Below are 24,324 nucleotides of genomic sequence, written 5' to 3' on the forward strand. Positions count from 1 at the left end.
CTTTCAAGCAGTGTCAAACTGTTTATAATCAGCATAAACAGTAGGATAACCATTTGATAATCATTAAACTGATTCCAGTTACATCCTTTCCAATGATCCAAAGGTGTCGCCCTCTTCTGTAAGCTGGTATAGGTCGAGAAATGACACATTGAACCAATCAGGAATGACCTCAATCGACCCGGCTTTCCCCTATCGCATAACCCTGCAGCCTTCAATAAGGATTTCAATACGCGCTAACAGTAGATCCCCGTCACCCCCTTGTCCGTTCCATTTGGGAAGACGCAGAGGTGAACTGTCCCCCGCGCCCCCTCCCCTTTCCCCTTCTCGCACGGCTTCTGTGCACGGCACCTTCTCAGCAAGCAGGAGCGCCTGCAGCCGGAGGGGGCGCCAATATGCCTATTCCCCACACAGTGATATGATCGATCATAGAAAACCGTTTCGCGGTCCCTGCTCGTCCCGCCCCCCACTTGTCATGAAATGACAGATGGAGGGATCAAGCTTACCGCCTCACCTCATCATCAAAACACCTTTAGTAGAAGACAAACGACCACTGACTGATTACTTCAAACATAAGGTAGGCCTATTTCTGATGAGAAGGTAACTGCAAACATAATGCACGTTTTTTAGGGTGCACCTGCCAGCGCCGAGTTCAGATGAGTCAATATTCTTAAGATCGCTGTGTGTGTTTGTTTGTTTGTTTGTTTGTTTGTTTGTTTGTTTGTTTGTTTGTTTGTTTGTTTGTGTGTGTGTGTGTGTGTGTGTGTGTGTGTGTGTGTGTGTGCGTATTGTGAAATGTATGAAGGTATTATTGTAGCAAAAGTCTTTAGCACCTGTAACTGCAGAATTTGAATGCGTACACTAAAGTCACAGTAAATTTGAAGTCGTATAGATTTATTTTGCATGTGTACTCTAAAGTCACAAATGTGTAACAGTACATTTGTCGTCGTAAAAAAAATATAAATTTTTTTATACCATTGTAAACACAAAATAGGGTCTACGAGTACGCTAATCTGTGTTACAGGTGCACAAATCCTTTTGCTACAATTATTGCAGCGCAGTTGGTGCAAAACACATTCGCACACCCGTGTTTCATAATCTGAGAACATGCCCAAAAGGTGTGCATTCGTAAACCCAAATTTGAACAAATGCATCAGAAGTTGCACATCTGTGAACGCTATGTTAATTCAGCATTTTAATGAGCGAGCACAAAACCATTTTACAACTGCTCGAATCTGCTCCTGCAAGTCTCAGCTGTGGGTTTTTTTGCAGGTTGTTTTGCAACACCCCTAGGTGGTAAATGTGTAGCAAAAGTATTCGTATCCGTAGATGACAGAGCGTCCGTGAGCGGGACAAAATAGTCCCGCCCATAATTTCCTAATCCAATGAAATTCGCCGGCAGGGATGCATTTCTCAAATTACACTGGGACCCACCCCGTGCCAGCCATGGAGCTATAAAGATCGCAGCATACTCAGCACGGGATACGTTTCTTTCTGGAGAAGTACATAATGTAGGATACCCACCTCCGTTCAGTAGGACGCCCTCTTCACTTCTCCAGAAAGAAACGTACCCGCGCTAAGAATGCTGCGATCTTTATAGCTCCATGGCTGGCACGCGATGGGTCCCAGTCAGGGACGGCTGGTATAAATGGGCTAACAGGGCTAAGCCCTCAGTGAAAATAAAAAAAATATTATTAAAAACTTAGAACATATTGTTTTAAATTTTGGTAGAACCTAAAGGAGCAACAGCACCAAAAAGTGACAGAAAAACCCAGGATATATATATCTTCGTTTTTTTCCTGTGAATGGGCTAAATGTATTCAGCCCAAGCGCAGTAGCGTAAGCTTCCATTGACGTTTGATTGACAGGTGCCCTGACACGCCCCCTTCATATGCTTCCCATTTGGGCTAAATTAGTTTAGCCCAAAGGCTGACCTAGCACAGTAGCTACAGTACAGTGTCCTTCGACTAATCACAGCACAGTAGCGCAAGTGCAGTATGGCGGGCGTTAGCATGAAAATGAATGAAGTGGATTATTTACTTTCTAATCGGTTTTCTTTAATGTCTTTGGAGGAAAAATTGGAAGTGAAAAGATTGGGGACACATCAACCTAACGATGTACAGATTTACTGTCAGGAGTGCGGTCAGAATATGGCCGGTAATAGTGCATTTGTAAGCGGGTCAACTACGTTTCGTATCGAAACATTAAAAAAGCTGTCTAAATAACCCAACATGACGTGACAAGTGTGTAGAGATAGTGGCCCCTCTCCAAGCTGCATTTCAGCGACAGGCAGTAACAATAAGGTTCTCTAAGGAATCGGAAATGATCTCATTTAATGTTGCATACAACATTGCCAAAGAGGAGTTGCCATTCTCAATTTAAATCCGAAATTATTCTCATGAAGAGAAATGGATTAAACATCAACCCGACGTAGGCCTATAGCAATGAGATGGCATGTGCACAATTCATTGCAGTAGGCCTAATGGGCGACACCTTAAAGCAAAAGACAGCTGCGGACGTCGGAAACGCCACATAGGCCTACATGTCCTTCATGATTGACGGCGACACAGACGTCTCTACCAAAGAGTGTGTGATCGTCTACAGCCGCATTTTGCGCAAAGGGAGACCAGTCAACATTTTAATTGTGTAATACTTTAAGCACAAAAAAAGTTTTATTTTGCTTAATGGTTAAGTTCGAAATGTTCAATTTCAGCTCAGTGAAGCACTTTAAACACCTTATTTTTCTTTTTATTTATAATTGTGCTTCAAATAAAGAAATGCCTTTCTCTACACCTTAATCTTGTTTAAAAATCATACACATTATATGAAAGTTATGAACAGAGATATAAAGGTGACCTCATGGCGTCTGGAGCCCTGTGAAGTATTGATAAATGTAATGCATTCTTTAGCCCACCCACCCAAAATCACCACCAGCCGTCACTGTAATTTGAGAAATGCATCCCTGCCGGCGATTTTCATTGGATTAGGAAATTATGGGCGGGACTATTTTGTCCCGCTCACGGACGCTCTGTCATCTACGGATACGAATACTTTTGCTACACATTTACCACCTAGCTGTCCGTCCACACCAGAAGCGAATTGAGCGACCAAATCGCCGGAAGTCATTCACTTTCTATGGGCAAGAGCGACCAAAGCGACCAACGCTACCAGCGGCCAAAGTTGAGCGACCAGAGCGTCAAAAAGAAGTTGAAAACTTTTTAACTTTATGCAAATGACTATTTTTCGCTTCAGCGACCAAACACTGACAGCAAATCGGAATGTAGACGCTCTTCGCTTGCGTGGATCCCAGGGAACATCGGCAGGCACTTTGGTTCCTACCTACCTTTATTCACTCACTGAACAAAATGTCGGCTGAAGTATTAATCGCGGCTGTAACTGGGCACCCGGTGTTGTACGAACCCACCCTTTTTCAGTTCAGAGATCGAAACGCCATAGTGGTTTGGATATCAAGTGATGATAAGCTGGAGAATTTATAGGCTACATCTAGAACGTTCGTATTTAAGCGGGAATCATTATAATTTGCTCTACATGCCACCAATCTAACCAACCAATCGCGTGTAGCATGCTTTAAACAAAACCGTCACATAAACAAACTAATCGACAAGACGAGGGATAAATGAAAAGGGATATATCTCTTGTCTTTTATCCCTCTATTCCCCACTATTCACGGAGCCTGAGGTGAATAATTTTTAATTAAATAGTCTAGATAGATAGATAGTCAAGTCTTTATTAATACCAAACGACACAAATCGTCGGGAATCCATTTAGGTGGTTCATCCCACACAGGACAGTAGCCTACAAGACCACACAGAACAAGTCTGACTGGACATACACGCAATACATCACATTAAAACTAGACACGCGTTGATAGATAGATAGATAGATAGATATGTTCCATTATTTGCCTTGCGGAGCCAACCAGTCCTGTGCACGTATGCAAATTAGCCATGTGCGCTAACGTCTATTTGTTTTGAATGCGACGAATGAGTGCAGATCATGATTTGCAGATCCAGATCAGTGAAACATATTTCAACTAGGCTACTACAGCACGCAGGGTTTTTTGTTCTCGGTTGTAATTAGCCTACATTTTAGGATTTTTATATTGGGGGGAATCACTGTCCTACTTGTTGTCGAAGCACTTTATCGAACAAGCAAAACCGTCTCGGCAATATGGCCAAGGTGTATGGGAGAGTTCAATATTTGATATGGCTGTCTGTAGGGCCTACTAAACGCATACGGCTCCTTTAAATGCGTCTGCATAATTGAATTGTACGTCATGAGCGACTTGAGCGACCAAAGCGAACAGAAAAATTCGCAGCGAAAATTCGCAGCGACCAAAGCGTCTTGACGCTTTGGTCGCTCCTGGTGTGGACGTACAGTAGGGGTGTTGCAAAACAACCTGCAAAAAACCCCACAGCTGAGACTTGCAGGAGCAGATTCGAGCAGTTGTAAAATGGTTTTGTGCTCGCTCATTAAAATGCTGAATTAACAGCGTTCACAGATGTGCAACTTCTGATGCATTTGTTCAAATTTGGGTTTACGAATGCACACCTTTTGGGCATGTTCTCAGATTATGAAACACGGGTGTGCGAATGTGTTTTGCACCAACTGCGCTGCAATAATTGTAGCAAAAGGATTTGTGCACCTGTAACACAGATTAGCGTACTCGTAGACCCTATTTTGTGTTTACAATGGTATAAAAAATATTTATATTTTTTTTACGACGACAAATGTACTGTTACACATTTGTGACTTTAGAGTAGGCCTACACATGCAAAATAAATATATACGACTTCAAATTTACTGTGACTTTAGTGTACGCATTCAAATTCTGCAGTTACAGGTGCTAAAGACTTTTGCTACAATAATACCTTCATAGAAATTGGAGGAGCAGGTGGAATGCTGCAAATCTTTCCTCAGGGGCTATGAATGAATCAATAACACAACCCCCCCCCCACACACACACACACACACACACACACACACACACACACACACACACACACACACACACACACACACACACACACACACACACACACACACACACACACACAGTAACCCAACATTACTGCCTTTCTTCCCCAATCGTTGTGTACCTAAGGGCTACGTGTATCAAACATAACATTCCATATCGTCTGTGTAATAAGAAAGCATCAGACTCAAATTAAAACGGTCACAAGCAGTCCTGCCCCGGCCAACTGCGTACGGTACTCTGGCGAACTTGTGGCTTATTGTCGTATTACCGACTGGGGTTTGGGGGAGTCTGCTACTGAAAAGTAAAACTATCCCTACTTCTAGTAAACGCGAAAAGACGGATTACTACCCTATGGTTGTTGTGAGTTCACATGATCTCCATGCTAGTGACAGAGCAGTGTATCACCGTCACCACAGCTGCTGCTGTGGCTGGTTGTTCGACTACACACTGTGACAGAGACTGACGGTTTAAAGACACCCAGTGCAACTTTCGAGGCTTAAAAATAAACATTCAATTTCTAGTCTTTTTTACACGTAGTAAGTTTCAATAACTCCATACCATTACATACCGACATTTAAGCAGCAAAGATGAGACGTCGTTCTGTGGTGAGAACTGATACAAAATCGATAACAACAACAATGCCGCCATTTTCTTTATTTTTTGTAACCTACAATAAATAAAGCAGGCTTCCAGTCAATGGAAAAATGGCTTCTCCCCACCGGCGATTGTTGTTGTTTACGATTTTCTATCAGTTCTCACCACACAACGACGTCTCATCTTTGCTCCTTGAATGTCGATATGTAATGGTATGGAGTTATTGAAACTTACTACGTGTAAAAAAGACTAGAAATTGAATGTTTATTTTTCATTGAATGTTTACATAAAGTTGCACTGGGTGCCTTTAACCCCATGTGTGTTACCAGTGGCACGTAATTCATCCACTCAACACAGCGATGACCTTGTGAAGCGGAGGAGACGGGATACAGTGGGCTGTGTGTTCGACTGGTGGTTAAAAAGGGGTGATCCCCGCTCAGAGAGGGACACTTTCTTGTTTCTGGACTGGTGGTTGAGAGGAGCAGGTGTGCGTTTCAGCTTTGATGATGTTGTATTGTTTTAAACAGGGCTTGATTTCAATTTATTCTGTGGCATGAATCAGTAAGCGATTTAAACTTGAAGGAAGCCTTCAGAGATCACTTGGTTTATTAGGTAGGTTTCCCACACTAAATTCCCGCGGCACACAGTTTCGTCTTGCTGATCGAGATACATTTTTTTTATCTAAATCTGCAGCAATTGGACTTTCACTTCTGTATAGTGATCAGCATGATTGTTTTTGTGTGTGGGTGCATGTCTGTCTGTGTATGTGCGTGTGGGCTTTATCAAATCACGGATGTGGGCGAATGGTGGGTTCTGTGTGGGAGTGCGGCTGCATGTTGATGCCCTGTGTGTCTTTAAACTCCCGGCTTAACTAGACGCCGGACTAGCCGGTGACCCCTCACCCCTACTCCAGCTCCCTGTCTCTCCCAATCTAGAGGCGGACAACAAAGAACGGCTTTTGTCACGCTATCCTCGCAGATCACAACAAGAGAAGACAGTAGCGCACAATAGGGGTACAAGCCACTTCTACTGTGATATTTGAGCCTAACTAGCTAGCCCAACTAGCTTGTTCAACATTATCAGACATATTGGAAACAGATACTTTAGCTTTGTGCTCCGACAGTATTTTGTGACTGCGTTGGACAGATTGGAACACTTTATGGTCTCGTTCATGACGATATTTTTCGAGACCCTTACCGTAACTTCTGTGTTTAACCGAAATTCCCAACCTGTGTGAACCAGACCACTCATCGGCAAGTAGCTGGGATGTCACTGAGCAGGTCTCATTCTTTATTCATCATATAACATTCGCTATCTCACTCTCTGTTGCTCTCTTTGTTAATCCCTCTATTGATCTTGCTCTCACACTCACTCTATCTCTCTTTGGGTGAACAATATGAATCCCTTTCCCTCTTTTTTTCTCACATAAAGTCTCAAACTATTCTCTATCTCTCTCTTGGTCTGACTCATCTTGTTTTGGCTGCGTGGCCACCCTTCACCTTGCATTATGCAGTCTACCAACTAGCGTGAACATAGTTTCGTTTTTGTCTGACAGACACTCAGAGTTAGTCATCAACCAGACAGCGATGAAGCATCACAATTCCTGTCAAGGAGATCAAGAGAGAGCGAGAGAGAAACAAACAGGGAATGAATCCATGGCATGGGGGTTGGGTTTAGAGAAGTTAGTATCAACAAGTAAACAGGTTTTCATCTAGATGAGTGTGGGTTTGAGCTGATGATTAGAAATGAACGCACTACAGCATGTACATACACAGAAACTGTCAGGACCAGGGTGAGGAATGGCCAGAGAACATCACTCTGACTGACTCTTGGATGGCAAAGGAGTGCTAATGGCCCGGTCCAAAGTGGTACCCAGATGGGCTCTGACAGCCCTCAATATGCACGCAGTGCATAGTCACGGTTCTCATTCTGTTCCTTGAAAGGCAGTCCACACACAATGACTGCCTTGGCCCTTCCTACATCCATGTGGAGTCCACTGTGTGACAGCAGCCAGTAAAAGAAGCCCACATCCAGATGTCAGAGTCAGCCTTTCACTCGTGGATCCCCTCCTCCCTTGGGCCAAAGGAGCAGGCTGGAGGTGGTGGTGGAGGTGGAGGTTTATTATCTCATGAGGATACAGCTCTATGGACATGAATGACAAATAATCCCAATCACGTTCCCCATAAAACATACATAATGTTCCACATGAAGGAGACATGAACCCAATCCTGTTCGACCTGAAGAACATATCACAGTCTGGGGTTGAGCAAACCGTTCAGAACCCTCATGTGTGCAGTGCCCCGGTCACACCTTGATGATTTGGATGATGTATCCCAAACTTATAAAAAAAATAGAGAATCGCTGGCATACGCTGGAATAATAAAATATATATATATATTTCCAACTTTGGTTGTAAACATAGCGTATTCATAACGAGTTTAACGTTTGCATAACGCATTAATAACATCTCCTTAATTATAAGATCTATACGCTTGGACGTTGCGATGCTTGTAGTCTGCACACCCCACAGCATGGCCCTCAAGCCCTCGTTGAATACTCACCCCAAAGATCTTGGGCTACAACAAGCAATGAATTCTGATATTCAGAAGTCTTTAAAGAGCAGATAGGGGTGGTGGGTAGTCTGTGACTTTCTGGGATGGACCCCAGTACCTTTTCAGTGGATGCGTGACCAAACAGAAATGAATAGACAAAATGAATGCTGACTTTGCTATTCTATACGATATGGACTACTAGTAGATAGTAAACCAAAAAAGTAGTAATTTTATGGATCATGTTACTTGTCCTTTCAGATGGAGCCACTCCATTTGCATGAACAGCTAATGAAGAAGTCCACCCTTAGTAATGTGATCTTACACTCTCCGCTCTAGGGACAGACAGTTCAGACTAAACAACTCTTTTTTTCCAAAAGATGAATGGAAAAAATTTAACCTTCGTTGTGAATCCCGTGACATCCAGGGATGTAGTGTCCTAATCCTGGCTCTCAATGATCACGTGTACGTGAAGGACGTGCACGTGAAGGACAGGGTACTCCACAGGCATTTCACCCAAGAGTTTGGACTGGAGGCCAAGAGTGGGTCCGGGAACACAGGGAAATTCTTTAGCCGTTTCCATTGATAGCCGGACAATGCAAAAGGGTGTGGGGGCGGAGCTGGGAGAAACGGGAGGAGGGAGGAGAGAGAGAGGGAAAATATGAGGGCTGATGGTGCGGCCACACCAACCGCGTTGCTCGCGTTGGATAACGCGAGTAACGCGCCTAACCTGACGCTTGATCAGTGTGTGGTCGTTCAACGCTTCCAACGCAGCTCGATGAGTCCATGTCCATGCAAGTGAACGGAGCGTTCCCTCTTCGTCATAACTATCAAACCAAACATCCTTCACATTCACCGAGCGAACATTATGAAAGTAAAATGCACATTTCTCGCTAAAAATGTTTCCATAAACGCATTTAATGGCGTAACTATGTAACTATTTCCACCCAGAATAAAGAAAGATGTCGGCCGTGGCTGCGCTGGAGTCCGAGGTAGGAAACCCAAACGCCGCCGTGTTTGGGTGCATGATAGAGTTTAGATCGGGTTAGATTAAATAATCTCGGATATAAACAGTGTTGTATAGTAGCGAAGTAGAAATACTTCGTTACTGTACTTAAGTAGTTTTTTTGGATATTTGTACTTTACTTTACTACTTATATTTCTCTGTACTTTTACTTTTACTTCGCTACATTTTGCGAAGAAAACGGATACTTTTACTCCGCTACATTTCCCTTGAAACCTTCGTTACTCGTTACAAAATCAACTCATCTTTAGAAAAAAAAAAAAGAATCATGAGAGATATGAGAATAACGTCGGGGACTGTGGTAGAACACAGACTGCGAGCCTGTTTGGCGAATCAGCTGTCCCAGCGCACGTTCGCAAAGCCCCCTTGCTTAGTTACTGTTGCTACGTCGATCAAAACTCCTACGACTGTCAACACACAAATGCATGGCTAGGACGAGGGCAAGGGCTATCAAAATTCTACTATTTGTATCAGGCTGGTTTGTACACGCAGTATTACAACACTATCTTATACACTTCAATATGCTGTATATGTGCCATTTTTGCTACAAAGCTAATTTAAATACCCTTTTTGGGCAGGGACTTAAGTTTTCCGAAAATCTGCGATCCTGGATGACACCAAAATCAATATTAAGTAACGTGTACCAGCGCTTGCGGGATAATAGGTCGGGCTACGATATCTGTCAGTGTCAGTGATTTTTTTTTGGAGTAACTCCGCAACAGCATCCAGATCATGGCAAAATGGACTGCAATATGCAGTGGAAGGATGTTTTCAAAAAAGATCAACAACGAAGGGGAAACAACAATAATTGAAGCAAAATCATACAGGTCTCAATCAAAAAATTAGAAACTTCACGACCTCAAAATAAATACCACCAGCACAACATTTTAAACTAGTAAGGTTCTTTCACCGCTGGGTAATATTTGTATATAATATTTCAAGCTAGCTAATAACCTATAAAGATTATTTATTCTTATTCCATCTCTGGCGAGGTATCTATCTAGCCAGTTAGTGCTAAGGCATGATTGGACGAGGGCAGTTATAGGGAGGAGTTTCGATAACGGTTACTTGTACTTTTACTTTCAGTACTTAAGTACATTTAATATCAGAAAAGTACTTTTGATACTTAAGTACAGTAAAGATCAGATACTTTAATACTTTTACTTAAGTACTATTCTAAAAGGTGACTTTTACTTTTACTTAAAGGTCCCATGACATGCTATTTTATGTATTCTTTAATATAGGTATTAGTGGGCAACTAACACAGTATTCAAAGACGTTCCCTAAATTCAGCCGTGGTGCAGAGTTACAGCCACTCCGAGCCAGTCGCACATTGAGCTTCCCCCAAATGCGCTGTTTCGGTGGGCGTGTCAAGGAGGAGGGTGGGGGTGTGGCCCTGAGCAGCTTGCAGCCACCATGCGCTCTGTTTACAGTGGATGTATCGCAATGGCGAGCCGCACACAGCCTTTAGCCGTGTTCTGTAAATATTCTAGAACACACGGGAGTCCTGGAGCTCTATATCTAAATATTATCATATAGCCTACACAGATATCTATATCATATAATATATATTATCACGGCCAAAAGCTGTGTGAGCCGATATTATGAATCTCAAACGACCGCGTTGGGTTCTCCGACGTTCCTGGTTCTTCAACGTCCACATCAATGTGAATACACACACTGTAACGCAAGTGTTTCTTGTCGGTTCTTTGACGTGTCTTGTATTTCCACAACGAGACTGTCGTGGGGGTTATCTGAGCCATGGTTGAGAAGGAATTGGGGGAAAGGAACTTTGATTTGACTCGCTGAAGTACATGAACTGCGACATGCCGCCGGTTGCCGCGAGGCACCATCGCCCGGCAGCGGGCAGCCGGCAGCAGGCAGCGCGCGGTTCAGTCGACTTCAGGTTGATGTGAAAGTGGAAGAACCAGAGACGTCGCAGAACCCGACAAAGTCGTTTGTGATTCATAATATCGTCTGGAGGCGCACACAATATGTTATATGATATAGATATGTATGTATATGATATTATTTAGATATAGAGCTCCAGGACTGTAACGCAAGTGTTGTACACTTCCTTGTTATTTGGATAACCGTTCTGCTGTTGGTGTGATTGCGCATAACACGTCGGACTCTCGTATCTGGTATTTCTACAACGAGACTCGTATTGGGGGTTATCTCAGCCAAGGTTGAGAATGAATTGGGGGGAAGGAACTTTGGCTTTGACTCCCTCAAGAACATGAACCACGACATGGAGGAGAAAGGGATTGTTGGCGGCGAATGTCTCCCGCTTGAGCCCCGCTGAGGGACCACCGCCGGAGGCGGAGGTGCATAAGCGCTGCCCGGCAAAGATCCCTTTCTCCTCCTTGTCGTGGTTCATGTTCTTGAGGGAGTCAAAGCCAAAGTTCCTTCCCCCCAATTCATTCTCAACCTTGGCTGAGATAACCCCCAATACGAGTCTCGTTGTAGAAATACCAGATACGAGAGTCCGACGTGTTATGCGCCATCACACCAACAGCAGAACGGTTATCCAAATAACAAGGAAGTGTACAACACTTGCGTTACAGTCCTGGAGCTCTATATCTAAATAATATCATATAATACATAGATATCTATATCATATAACATATTGTGTGCGCCTCCAGACGATATTATGAATCACAAACGACTTTGTCGGGTTCTGCGACGTCTCTGGTTCTTCCACTTTCACATCAACCTGAAGTCGACTGAACCGCGCGCTGCCTGCGGCCGGCTGCCCGCTGCCGGGCGATGGTGCCTCGCGGCAACCGGCGGCATGTCGCAGTTCATGTACTTCAGCGAGTCAAACCAAAGTTCCTTTCCCCCAATTCCTTCTCAACCATGGCTTAGATAACCCCCACGACAGTCTCGTTGTGGAAATACAAGACACGTCAAAGAACCGACAAGAAACACTTGCGTTACAGTGTGTGTATTCACACACACACATGTGGCGCTCGCACGGTCGAGTCTCATTGGCGGGCCAACGTCTCTGGGCGGGCCAGGCAGAGTAAGGGGAGGAGCTGAGATTCCTCATGACGTCATGAGCACAGATTTCCAAATCAGCGCGCTTGAGCCTCCGTTTTTTCAAAGGCGAGCAGAACAGCTAGTGCTCGTTTTACACCAAACGCAAGTTTTAGCCACTGGGGGACCATAGGCAGGCTAGGGGAACTCATATTTATGTTAGAAAACCTCATAAATTGAGATTTTCATGTCATGGGACCTTTAAGTAATTTTCCAGTAAGGTATCTGTACTTTTACTTAAGTATGGCTTTTGAGTACTTTATACACCACTGGATATAAATAACAATAATCGGGTTAAATAACTTCACATGGTGTGTCTGGTGTGTTTCCAGCATTCGTAGTGTTGATCAGCAGAGAAATAGTCCGCCAAGACGTTGAGGTTGCTTAGCAACCAGAGACTCTGTCCATGCAAGTGAACGGAGCGTTCCCTCTTCGTCCTAACTATCAAACCAAACATCCTTCACATTCACCGAGCGAACATTATGAAAGTAAAATGCACATTTCTCGCTAGAAATGTTTCCATAAACGCATTTAATGGCGTAACTATGTCACTATTTCCACCCAGAATAAAGAAAGATGTCGGCCGTATGCTTCTGTGCAAGCTCACTACTCTCTGCCAGTGACGTCGGGTCAAGCTCCACGCTGATTGGCTACCGCGGCTAAGCGTCACGCGTTGGAGCGTTGAAAGTTCAATTTTCTGAACTCCGGGCGTTGGTGCGTTGGGCGCGTTACTGCGTTTACGTGCGTAATTACGTGCAACTTCCGCGCCTAAAGCCCCCAACGCAACGCTTCACCGCTTCACCGCGTGTACCGCGCCTAGACCAATGGTTCCCTATGCAAAAAAAATTCAACGCCCCTACCGCGAGCAACGCGGTTGGTGTGGCCGCACCTTAACGCCCCCAACGCAACGCTTCAACGCTTCAACGCGTGTAACGCGCCTAGACCAATGGTTCCCTATGCAAAAATGCCGATTTTCAACGCCCCTAACGCGAGCAACGCGGTTGGTGTGGCCGTACCTTAATTACACCTTTACGTTCACACATGCCATTGCATGCAAAGACACCTACCTATACACTTCCCCACAGACACATGTTTTCATTAAGATGTTGTTGTTGTTGTTGTTGTTTATAACTCACTGTTTTGTGCCAACAAAGCAGGAAAAACAGGGATACATGCATCAAAATACACACAGACACAGACACACAGTCTCAAATCTAGACAATATTGAGCTAAATTTTATGTATTTCCCCTCTTGTATAGGCTTCAGTCTCCCAGTCGGTGTACATGCAACCTGCTCATCTTCTTTGATTCCTCCCCTCAGAATACAGGAGGAGTCAAACGGCTGTGCTGGGAACATGATACCAAGAGCCATATTTAACAGGACAGTTGTACATATAAACACAACTGGACCAAAATGTCTATCATTGTATTAATGTTCACTCCCCCCATCATTGAGCATAAATAAGTGAACCATAAAGGCAAGGCAAGGCAACTTCAATTATGTAGCACTTTTCATACACGAGGCAGACTCAAAGTGCTACACATTGAAATATAGACATACAACAAAATGAAATAAAATAAAATAGATGAGTAAATGAAAACAAAGGCAAAGTTAAAAAGAAAGTGCAATGTGTTTAAGATTTAGCAGAAAGCTAAAGCAAACATACTGTAGCAACCGATGTCGCATACAATGAGGTCGATGGGGGGGATTGATGGGGAGTTTGTGGGGGGAAAGGAGTTGCCTGATAGGCCAGTTGGGATAGGGGGCGGGAACAGCTAGCCAGTGTTCGGTGTCGCCATATTGTTTTGGGCACTCCTCCAACCCCGTAGTTAGTTGGTACAAAAAGGATAATAAAAGCCTGGTTATCCGGTTAAATGCCAGCCCCTCTGTGTCCTCCTCATTCCGCTAGTTAGTCCCCGCAGACGGACTGCAAACGCTACGAAACAATAAAACAAAGTAATAAAATAGAATAGATCCGTAAAGTAAAAGTAAAAAAACAACAACAACAAAAAAATGCATTGTAGAAAGTGCAATGTGAAGGCAATTTTGCATTGGAATAGATATGTAGCATATTGTGTAGGAGGCCTTGACTGTACTGTGAATATTTGAACTAAATTGCAAAGTCGCACTTGATTGACAACTCCCTCCCCCCCCTTCTGCTTCATACTCATACAGAGAATGAAGGCGAAAAATGTGAGAAAACATTAACCACAATTTTCAGAAAATGATGATATGAAAATAACACATTTCCCAGATACCCCACGTGGAAATACAATTTACCCAATATGGAAATGTGTGTGTGTGTGTGTGTGTGTGTGTGTGTGTGTGTGTGTGTGTGTGTGTGTGTGTGTGTGTGTGTGTGTGTGTGTGTGCGTGTGTGCGTGCGTGTGTGCGTGCGTGCGTGCGTGCGTGCGTGCGTGCGTGCGTGCGTGCGTGCGTGCGTGTGTGTGTGAACGAATATTTTGCCAGGAATCATTATCGAGACTGGAATTGTTTTGCTAATCATGTAACAAGATTTTGTTTTTGTTTTAGACGAAATCACAAAGTTGAACTAGGTAGCTTCTCTATCCAATTTCTGGTGTTATTTCCACTGTAGCTTTCAGTAGCTTTTTCATCTCTTTTTTTGTCTTTCTCTCAGTCTCTTTGCGGTTAACAAGTTCCTCTGTCTGTCACGTTGTCTTATCGTGGTTTAACAGGTTCCCTTTACTTGTTTCAATCATGACACAACTTGATGGCAGCAGTGGCTGAACCAAGGTGCCGTTTTTCTACTTCCCATTTACATGCATTGGTGAGCTTTTCCTACAAGCCAGTAGTCAGACCCGGGGAAAGACCATGCACTGCAGGTTAAGTATCTTAAGTTACCCAAAGGGCTTTGGCAGGGTTTCTGTAAGATAGAAAAATCTACCAGGAAATATAGGTTACAAGAAGACATAAGAAAGCGTTTTTGCTTGTGTACTGTGTGAGTGTGTGCATGTGTGCCAGTGCTTTGGCTGTCCACTTGGAGGGGAATACTGTTTCCATTGACAAAGGCTTAGAACAAGCCAATTTGTGTATTTTGAGCCCTTCTGTCCGGTTGTAATCTTGATAGGAGAGACTATAGATAGCAATACAGGCCTCGGGGAAACAATGCTATCAGAAAAGGAAAAACGTTGAACCTGTTTTCGCTTGCAGAGTTCATTATTTTATAAAGGCTACATGATGCACATTGTAATGAACAAGGTTCACTCGTTATTTTCACTACATAAATCTTGTCCTTCCATTATCTGGCAGCTTGGTCCAGTAGCGGGTCCTGTCCACCGTGCTCCCCCAGTAACCCCCGGCTCGTCTTGTCTCCAGGGGCGACGGTTGGCTTCCTCTGGGTCTCATGGAAACCAGGATGACGGACAGGTCTCTGCTGACGTTGCTCCTGCTGCTGGTGGGCTGCTCAATCGGTGAGACAACCACAACACTACCTCTCTCTCTTCCACTCTCTTGCTCTCTCCCTTCTCTCTCTCTCCAACCCTCCGTCTCTGTGTGTAAATCCCCCTCCCTTTCTCTCTCCTATATATCTACCTCGGTCTATCTGTTCCCCCACTCTATATATCTATCAGTCTATCCGTCTCTTTCTACTCTCTCATGCTTCTCCCTCTCTCTCCCTAGCCCCTCTTTCTGTCTCTCTCTATCTTTCCCTACCCCTGTCTCTATATATAACTCCCCCCCACTCACCCCCTTTCTCTACATGTCCATCTACCTGTCTGTCTTATCTTTTTTCTCTCTCGCTACCTCTTTATCTCTTTATCTCACCATGGCTGCACCCTGCACCCTGTACCCCATACTCTCTTGCTATCTGTCCATCTCTCTGTCCCTTCTTTCTCCCGCTATACCCTTATCTATGTCTCTCTATGCCCAGACAGGTCTGCATCCTTTCGTCTGTCATAGTCTAACACAATCAAAGCTCATTGAGCAATACTTTCAATAAAGCTAAAGTACCTGCAAACCCATTCGTCAGGCTCCCGCGCAGACGACAAGAACTTCAAGTTCTGTGGCAGCTGGCGCCACGGCAACAACACCCACACACTGAACTACGACCTCTCGCCCGGCTGTGAGAACATCACCGTGTCGGCCAATGACAGTTCACTGTCGGTGGTCGGACAGATCACCTCTCAGTGCACCAAGTCCGGGTCCAAGTCCTTGAAGATTGACTCGGTAGCTCTGTGGACCGAATTCTGTGTGCACTGGGAACCTCTGGAGGACCACCTCTGGCTGGAGGTATGTGAGGCCACGCTAGAACCTATGATCTGTAACATCATCAGGAATGAGTGCCTGTATTTACTCATTCCTGATGATTAAACTAGTGTGGATGGCGGGAAATAAATCATTAATGGGAGCTTCAGAACTGTCATTCAACTGTCACGTCAACACGTATGTGCTCAGTGCATGTCTTTGTTTGACTGTAGCTTCCCGAGCAGAAGCTGCACAAGCAGAATTTCACCCTATGCGAGCCCTCGTGCACGCAGACCTGCTTGTGCACAAATCTGGCGCCTGAGGGAGGGAACCGGCCAGACGGAGTGTATGGCATCGCCAACGGCTCCATCCGAGGAGATCCACTCGAGGATAAAGTGCTTACAGCCTACCTCTTTTTGGGAGAACCCATCGACAGTAAGTATGCCTGGATGGATATTGATTTCAAAATGAACATCTGCCACCGCGTTGGTAAATGAAAAAATATGTTGGACCCTGGATGGATGGATAGGTGGATGGCTGAATGGACGGTTGGAAATATTTGTAGATAGATAGAAGGGTAGTTGATTGATGGGTGGATGGATGGATGACTGGGCAGATAGATGGATGGGTCGATGTATTGATGGATTGATAAGTAGATGGATAGATGGATGTATGGGTAGATGGATGGATGGGTAAATAGATGGATTGGTAGATGGATAGATGTCTTGGTAGATGGATAAATGTCTCCTATTTAATTGAGGGCGTGGATTTTCCAGTGGCTTGGGCGTTTGACTCCCATCTGAAGAGTTCTGGAGTCCAACTCCAATGTCCACAGACTGCCTGTAGAGCTCCTTGGGAAGATTCCCTTTTCCTGTTCATTTACCAGGTTGGCATGGCGCTCCAAAAAAACTTTTGCTTTGGAAAGCAGCGTCTGTTAAACCACTAAATAGTAAACAGTAATTATGCCAATTACAAGACTGTGTGTGTGGGGGGGTGGGTGGGTGTGTGTGTGTGTGTGTGTCGGTCTGTCACTGTAGACGTATATGGGGGGAGGATGAAGGGGAGGAACAACATAATAATCACCAGACTTGTTTCTTCTTAGCAGGAGAGGAGCCCTGTGACAACGCCAGCCAGAGATCCAACCAAGTGAACATGTAATTTACCTTCTCCTTTCTTCTCCATTCTCTCACCACATAAATGTGATCATGGCGTGTTATTTCACAGGAACCACTTCCCCTTCCTAAACGAGCTCAGCCGTATGAGGCTCAGCGTCATCAAAGCTGGGTAGCTGCGAAGACAGAGGAAGTCTCACAGTTCAAGAATTAACACAAAACATTCCCACACGTGATGTACTGTCCCAAGCTAGAGTTATGCGTTATGTGCGTGCTGTGGCAACCCGGGCCCAGGAATGTCTCAGAGGTATAAGGAATCAACACTTCATGGCTGGTTCAAAGCCCGGGAGGGCATTTATTCGGGATAACTCAAAACACGTCCACGTGGGGGAAACGAGAAAGAATACACTGGCTCCGGGAGACTGGGAAAAGAGGGGACAATGTTCGGTTCTCTTGGGGAGCAGGGGGTCGTTCCCGTCGGCGTTCCACTTCACGGCTATCGGTGGCCGGGGTGCGTCCTCCTTTGGGGCCTGTCGGGAGCGGCTCGTTTCACCTTCCGTCGGCTTGTCCGTCCGTGGTCCGGGTTTACTCCTGTTGCTCCCAGCTCCAACTCTGCTTGGGGACAGGAGAAAATGTTTGTTAAGAGGTGCCTCGTTCCCCGCCCCAGGTGTTTCCTATCTCTCTGATTAGTGTGTCGGGAGGGACGTCCTCTGGCTCCGCCTGCTAGGTATGGGCGGTACACGCTCTCCACAACCTCTCCCCTGGGCCGTCCGGCCCGAGGGGTTTGGACGGGTTGCCACAGTACGTAAGAATAGGACATGTAGGCCTACAGTGTGAAGCAGAACTTCATGACTGATCTCTTCCCGGTCTCTGCCTCTTTGACATGTTCAAGTACAAAGGAGTTTATTTAAATTTTTGCCTTTTGCAAACCTTCTGACCATACAGTATATAAGGTACAAAACATTTGGTTTGAATCAGTGGTATAGTCGGTATATATATAGTAGGTATATATGCACGTATACACTGTATACCCTCTATGAGAGCTCCGGGAATTTTGTGTACAAATTTCAAAAAGGATACAAACAATACAAAACAATATTGTTTTGTGACAGAACTTTAATTTCAGCAGTTTGGTTTGCAAATACCGGGTCGAGAAATGTGACACCCAACTGAACAAACGTTGCTGAACATGCAGAGGGGAGGAGGCAGTGCGTAATATGTGTTGATAGGGAGCTTGTGGGTGATGAAGCGCAAGCAAGCGAGTGGTAGGGAGTGACGAGAACGCGTGCAGAGCGGAGGAAAGGGTAGGCGTCGAAGGTGTCAATGTGGCAGAGGTGTCAAAAGTATTCACATTCATTACTCAAGTAGAAGTATAGATACTAGCGTTTAAAAATACTTCTGTAGAAGTTGAAGTATCAACTCAAGCTTTTTACTTAAGTAAAAGTATAAAAGTACTGGTTTCAAAACTACTTAAAGTATTAAAGTAAAAGTAATGCAAGGGGAAAAAAATGCCATTAAGGACAAAAGCTTAGGCCGTGCCACAGGGGCCTATAGAATTACAATCAGCTTTTTTGCCAAGTATGCTCACACATACAAGGAATTTCGTCTCTGCATTTATCCCATCCGTGAATTAGTGACACACACGCAGCACACCTCTATAGCACACTGCCCCACTTCCCCCCAAAAAACATTTTTCTAAAGGCCATCTAATGACTATAATGCTAATGTTGAAAAAATTGGGATGCACCTGTTTCAGACACATTTATGCCCATTGAAAATGAACGCATATTAGTACAATGCAAATACATTAAAGAACCATATATGTGTACTACTGAGCATTAACATGTGTTTAAAGGAGCGGAAGATATGATGACTAGTAAATATTGGAATGGTGCAAAAAGTCAAACTTCAGAGGCATGTTATCAAAAACCTTTATTGGAAATGTAAATGTATGTAGGCTATCCAAGCTTAGCTGCAGGAATTTAAGATGTAACGAGTAAGAACTGAGTTGTTTTTGCATCCAACCATTTCGAAAAATTCTTCCAGGTACGGCCAGGGATGTAGGGTGCACTCACAATAGGCCATCTGGCCGTGGCCGTTTTCACACCAAACCGTGCTCAAATCTGCCAGTGTGAGTGTGGCCAGTCTGGCCAGGCCAGGCCAATTTGGCCACTTGGGAGAGGTGTGCTGCTACGGTACGGGCCGCTACGTAGATGCTAATGAGCCGACACGCGCACACGCACGGCTACGCAACCTGAGCTGGATGACGTATAGTCCATGCGACGACCACGGATATAATAAAGGCGACGAGCCTTCACTCCCATTAAACGGTAAACATCTCGTCAAGCGGTTCAAACTCTGTTAAAACTCTGACTGGCGGCAGACTTTATTATGGTACATGCAGCGGACGCTTGGTGTTGAAGTGTTACGACGTGATGCCGTATGTACAAGAGCCTATCGTGGCCAGGCCACAGTTGCGACGGCCGGGCCAACGGCCATGGCCAGATTGCCGTTTGCCTAGTGCAGGCCAGAGAACAATGGGGCCATTTGAGCGGCCAACGAACAATGGGGCCATTTGAAAACGGCCAACGGCCACGGCCAGATGGCCTAGTGTGAGTGCACCCGTAGAAGGGTTGGCTGGTCTTCTTGGCTACCAACCTCCTCACTGGTGCTTGGTTGGGACATTTCGCTCATCTACGTCTGCTATTTCGTAGCTGGAATGTGCCGCGATTTATGTCATGTCAGAGAATGTAGACGGGCTCTGGTCATGCGCAGGTGCCATGGATCACGTATAAACCAATAGGGTGTCAGAATGGTATATGTTTATATTCTCTATATATAAGCCGAAATTAAATAGGAGTAACAAGGCCATTTTTTAAAAGTAAGGAGTAGAAAGTACAGATAAGTGTGTGAAAATGTAAGAAGTAGAAGTAAAAAGTAGGCTGAAAAATAATTACTCCAGTAAAGTATAGATACCCAAAATTTCTACTTAAGTAAGGTAACGAAGTATTTGTACGTTACTTGACACCTCTGCAATGTGGCTACCTGTGTAGGCTACCAGTAATACGGCTCCCTATTTGAACTGGTAGATTTCGGCAGACTGGTAACTGTAAAAGTTGATCTTGGTTCAAAGACGGTGGGGCACCCCTGGTGTTGGGACCAGGCAACAGCCATACTACTTGTTGGGAACAGACAAGTCCACAAACATGGTCGTGGCTCACATGCACCGTACGGTGTGTGTGTGTTTGTGTGTGTGTGTGTGTGTGTGTGTGTGTGTGTGTGTGTGTGTGTGTGTGTGTGTGTGTGTGTGTGTGTGTGTCTAGCACCAAGGGGATCGAGATGGGCTCTCATGTGGTGGGTAATGTGGACCTGCCGAAAACCAACGCCACCGTGGTGGAGTTGAAGGAGAACTACCACTGCTTTGACTTCAAGGCCCCCGTAAGACACCAACACACACACACACACACACACACACACACACACACACACACACACACACACACACACACACACACACACACACACAAAGTTTCCAGCGGAGGGGAAGGTTTCACTTGAGTGAGGGGTTCGAACTTTCATGCTTGTGGAAATTACCACCAAAGTTTCACACCGCGATCACACGGTCTATACAATCTATTCATACAGCGATGACACACCTCTACAGTGCACTATTGGCTAGGTGGCTGCCAGACATGATAAGAAGTTTACTGGGCTCCTCCAGACAAGGACACAGGATGGTTTATTGTAAGTGTTTGCAGACAAAGATGCTCAGCCGTCCTCCACACACACTCCACAACAGCTCAAAATAATTACTAATCAACACAGGGGACAAACATTACACAAAATGGCACAGGAACAACAGGGAGTGAATGGGGTTGAGGAGGGACCGTTTCATAACACACCCCACATGGTTTGAGGGGGGTGCGATGGAGAAAGTTCAGGAAGAGGGATAGGCACCTCAGGCTTAGGACTAGCCGGCTCAGGCTTGGGAAAAGGGCTAGGAAGGTCCCGAAGAGGGCTAGGATGGTCATGAACAGGGCTAGGAAGGTCCCGAAAAGGTCTATAAATGTCAGGAACAGGGCTAGGTTGGTCAAGAACAGAGCTAGGAATGTGAGGAACCTTTAATTCATGTAAGCAATGATTTAACAGCCATTGTCGGATGGTGATTGAAGTCTATCACTGCTGTGATGTTTCTGAAATGTTGGATTGGAAGGCCCTCTTCATATCTCACGTTAAATTTAGAGAAGCATCCAGCAGCCTCCACCACATCCTCTGAGAACACTAGGTCTGCCATTTCACATAAGCACCTCAAACGGATTCTGTCTTTCTAGAACATTTCTTAAATCAGCCACAGGCAAAATAGTCAAATGAATCAGATAGAATTGAAATTGTCACACAAAATCATGCATTGGCCATGTTTGCGATTTTTGGTAATTTTCCAATTCTGTCTATTGCATGCTGTGCGCATGGTCACAGCCTGTGCAAAAATGCACTCCTGATTTTTGCACATTTTAAAGCCAAGCACAAATTGATGATCCCCACGTTTGGTAAAAAATACCCTGCGTACACATGGATTACGCACAGATACATTTTGATTACGAGGCCTTCTAAAAAAATTAAAAAAATAATCAATAAACATAAGGAGCCAGTAGGAGCAGTTTGGGGATCGATCCCAGAACCTCCTGAGAGTCAAACGCTCTGACTACTGAACATCTCAGTCCACACGGTGCTGTTCATGGCTCATCAGTGTGACATCCTCCTCCTACGGTCACATGAAGGTAACGCTGTCTGTCTCTCTGTCCTCGAGGCCCCCTACGGTGCGGACCCAGAGACCCTCCCCTCCATCCACCTCCCCGCCTCTCTGAAACCAGCCCCCGGGAAGACAGCCAAGCTGGTGTGCACCTTCTTCAGAAACAAGACTCTGTTCCAGGTACAGCCCATGGCCTTCTGTCAGAGAACATGACCTGGTTGTTCCTTTAAGAGGGAGTAGGACAGGGGGCATGTCTGTACAGGACTCTAGTGATCTGGAACTGGTGGTATTTCCTGAGAATGTAAAAGCTCAGGCGTGGACCCAAAAGACAAAATACCTTTTGTACCCACACAATGAAACACACAACACAAATATTTTATTGGTTTGTAAATAATTGCAGGTTAATTACATGTTTGTGTGTGTGTGTGTGTGTGTGTGTGTGTGTGTGTGTGTGTGTGTGTGTGTGTGTGTGTGTGTGTGTGTGTGTGTGTGTGTGTGTGTGTTAGGAGCCGAAGAGGGATGTGAAAATACTGGAGGATGTGGTGGGAATTACCGTGGAGAATGAAGTCATCACTAATCTGAGCGAACCCATCAGGATTGGTTTCCACCACGAAGCCTTAAATGTAAGTGAATGTGTGGGTACATGTGTGCATCCACATAGGGATCAGTATATCTCTACAGTTTTTACACGTTAGCTTGCCTGTATGAATTTGTGACAATAAATCTGTTAACAAGGCCTCTGACATGCACCAAATATAAGTGATTAATCACCGCGATAAAACATAAAAATAAAACATTAAAATATTGCAGAAGAGTTTGACCATTTGTTGTCAAGGCTCTCCATGTGCGTTCTCCATTGGTCCAAGTAAGACGAATGCTGTGAATGGTTCAAACTCTTCTGCAATGTGATATTGTGTTTGTTGCAGATCGCAGTTTAATAATACTTCTATTTTTTTCTAGCCTGAAGAGATTTTCACCTTCAACCAATGCATTTTGAATCCCAATATTCTTTCCATTTTCAGAAAACCCATTCACGAAAATGTGTCTCGTGGGACACCAAGACAGGTGTGGATCAAATCGTAACCATTGAAACCCTCTCCATTAAGCATCTCCATGACCTCATGCCTGCCTGTTTACACCATGTGCCGCCTCGGTCTTTCATACAAACCCTGTGTTGCTGTAGATCCACAGAAGGTCAACTGGAAGGAGGATGGATGTGTGACAGAAGTCATGGGAGCCAAGAAAACAGAGTGCCAATGCTACCATCTGACATACTTCACCATAATGGTGGTAAGTTGTCTTAGAGACAGCATGGATCTTTGTCTTTATCTTTGTGTCTCTTGAAAGGGGCCAGATTAAGTCACGTCATCAAGAATATACTGTATGGTCATATAGCAAAATAGCAACCTCAGGCTTTATTTCACAATATTGACCGTCTCGCTGAACACGATCCAGCTTATTACACAGCTACTTACTCAGGAAAGTAATAATTTAACAAAAAATACAACAACAAAAGATCATTTGGATTTCCAAATTATTTTATTGGATCCAACAATTATTTAAATTTTTTTTTTAAATTTAAACAGACAGACAGATAACCCTGAAGAGATGTAATTGTTGAGCAAAATCTTTTTGGGCTCTTCCAGCGACTGGAGCGTCGAACTGTGCCCCACCTGCTGGCCCTGACAGTCATTACATCCTTGGGCAACGCCGTGTCCACCATCAGCTGTGTTGCCCTCCTCATCTTCCTCTGCAACAAACGGTAATGCCTTAGCAACACAGTGCCACATCCAGGGCTCTACGCTAAACTTTTTCCCAAGGAGTACATGTGCTCCCAAAGGAAACATGTAGGAGTACGAGTACACAAAGAAATTTAGGAGTACTTGTAAAAATGTTTGAGTAAAATTGTTTATCAACAAATAATTTATAACATAGTATTTATACTGTTTGTGTGACAAACAATCACACACACACTTTCACTTGAGTGAGGGGTTGGAACTTTCATGCTTGTGGAATTTATCGCCAAAGTGGTAAACAACTGTGGGCAACAACATGA

At 44.6% G+C, this 24,324-nt stretch overlaps 1 protein-coding gene across 4 annotated transcripts in view; it reads left to right on the top strand.

Annotated features, from left to right (window-relative positions):
- Positions 1 to 370: 370 nt before the first annotated feature.
- The window catches only part of LOC132471829 (adhesion G-protein coupled receptor G5-like), a 29,307-nt gene continuing 5,353 nt past the window's right edge, over positions 371 to 24,324 (top strand). Inside the window, exons 1-11 of one of the 4 annotated variants that reach the window (XM_060071128.1) lie at positions 371 to 574; positions 15,540 to 15,634; positions 16,192 to 16,451; positions 16,640 to 16,841; positions 17,509 to 17,560; positions 20,842 to 20,956; positions 22,326 to 22,448; positions 22,775 to 22,891; positions 23,291 to 23,333; positions 23,452 to 23,558; positions 23,915 to 24,030. In XM_060071128.1, the coding sequence (XP_059927111.1) occupies positions 15,568 to 15,634; positions 16,192 to 16,451; positions 16,640 to 16,841; positions 17,509 to 17,560; positions 20,842 to 20,956; positions 22,326 to 22,448; positions 22,775 to 22,891; positions 23,291 to 23,333; positions 23,452 to 23,558; positions 23,915 to 24,030 (1,202 nt within the window). In that variant the 5' untranslated portion in view covers positions 371 to 574; positions 15,540 to 15,567. Of the gene's footprint in view, positions 575 to 14,500; positions 15,047 to 15,473; positions 15,635 to 16,191; positions 16,452 to 16,639; positions 16,842 to 17,508; positions 17,561 to 20,841; positions 20,957 to 22,325; positions 22,449 to 22,774; positions 22,892 to 23,290; positions 23,334 to 23,451; positions 23,559 to 23,914; positions 24,031 to 24,324 lie in introns of those variants that run through there. The other 3 variants (XM_060071127.1, XM_060071125.1, XM_060071126.1) reach the window with 3 other exon arrangements.

The sequence above is a fragment of the Gadus macrocephalus genome, chromosome 14, assembly GCF_031168955.1.
Source record: "Gadus macrocephalus chromosome 14, ASM3116895v1".
NCBI lineage: Eukaryota > Metazoa > Chordata > Actinopteri > Gadiformes > Gadidae > Gadus > Gadus macrocephalus.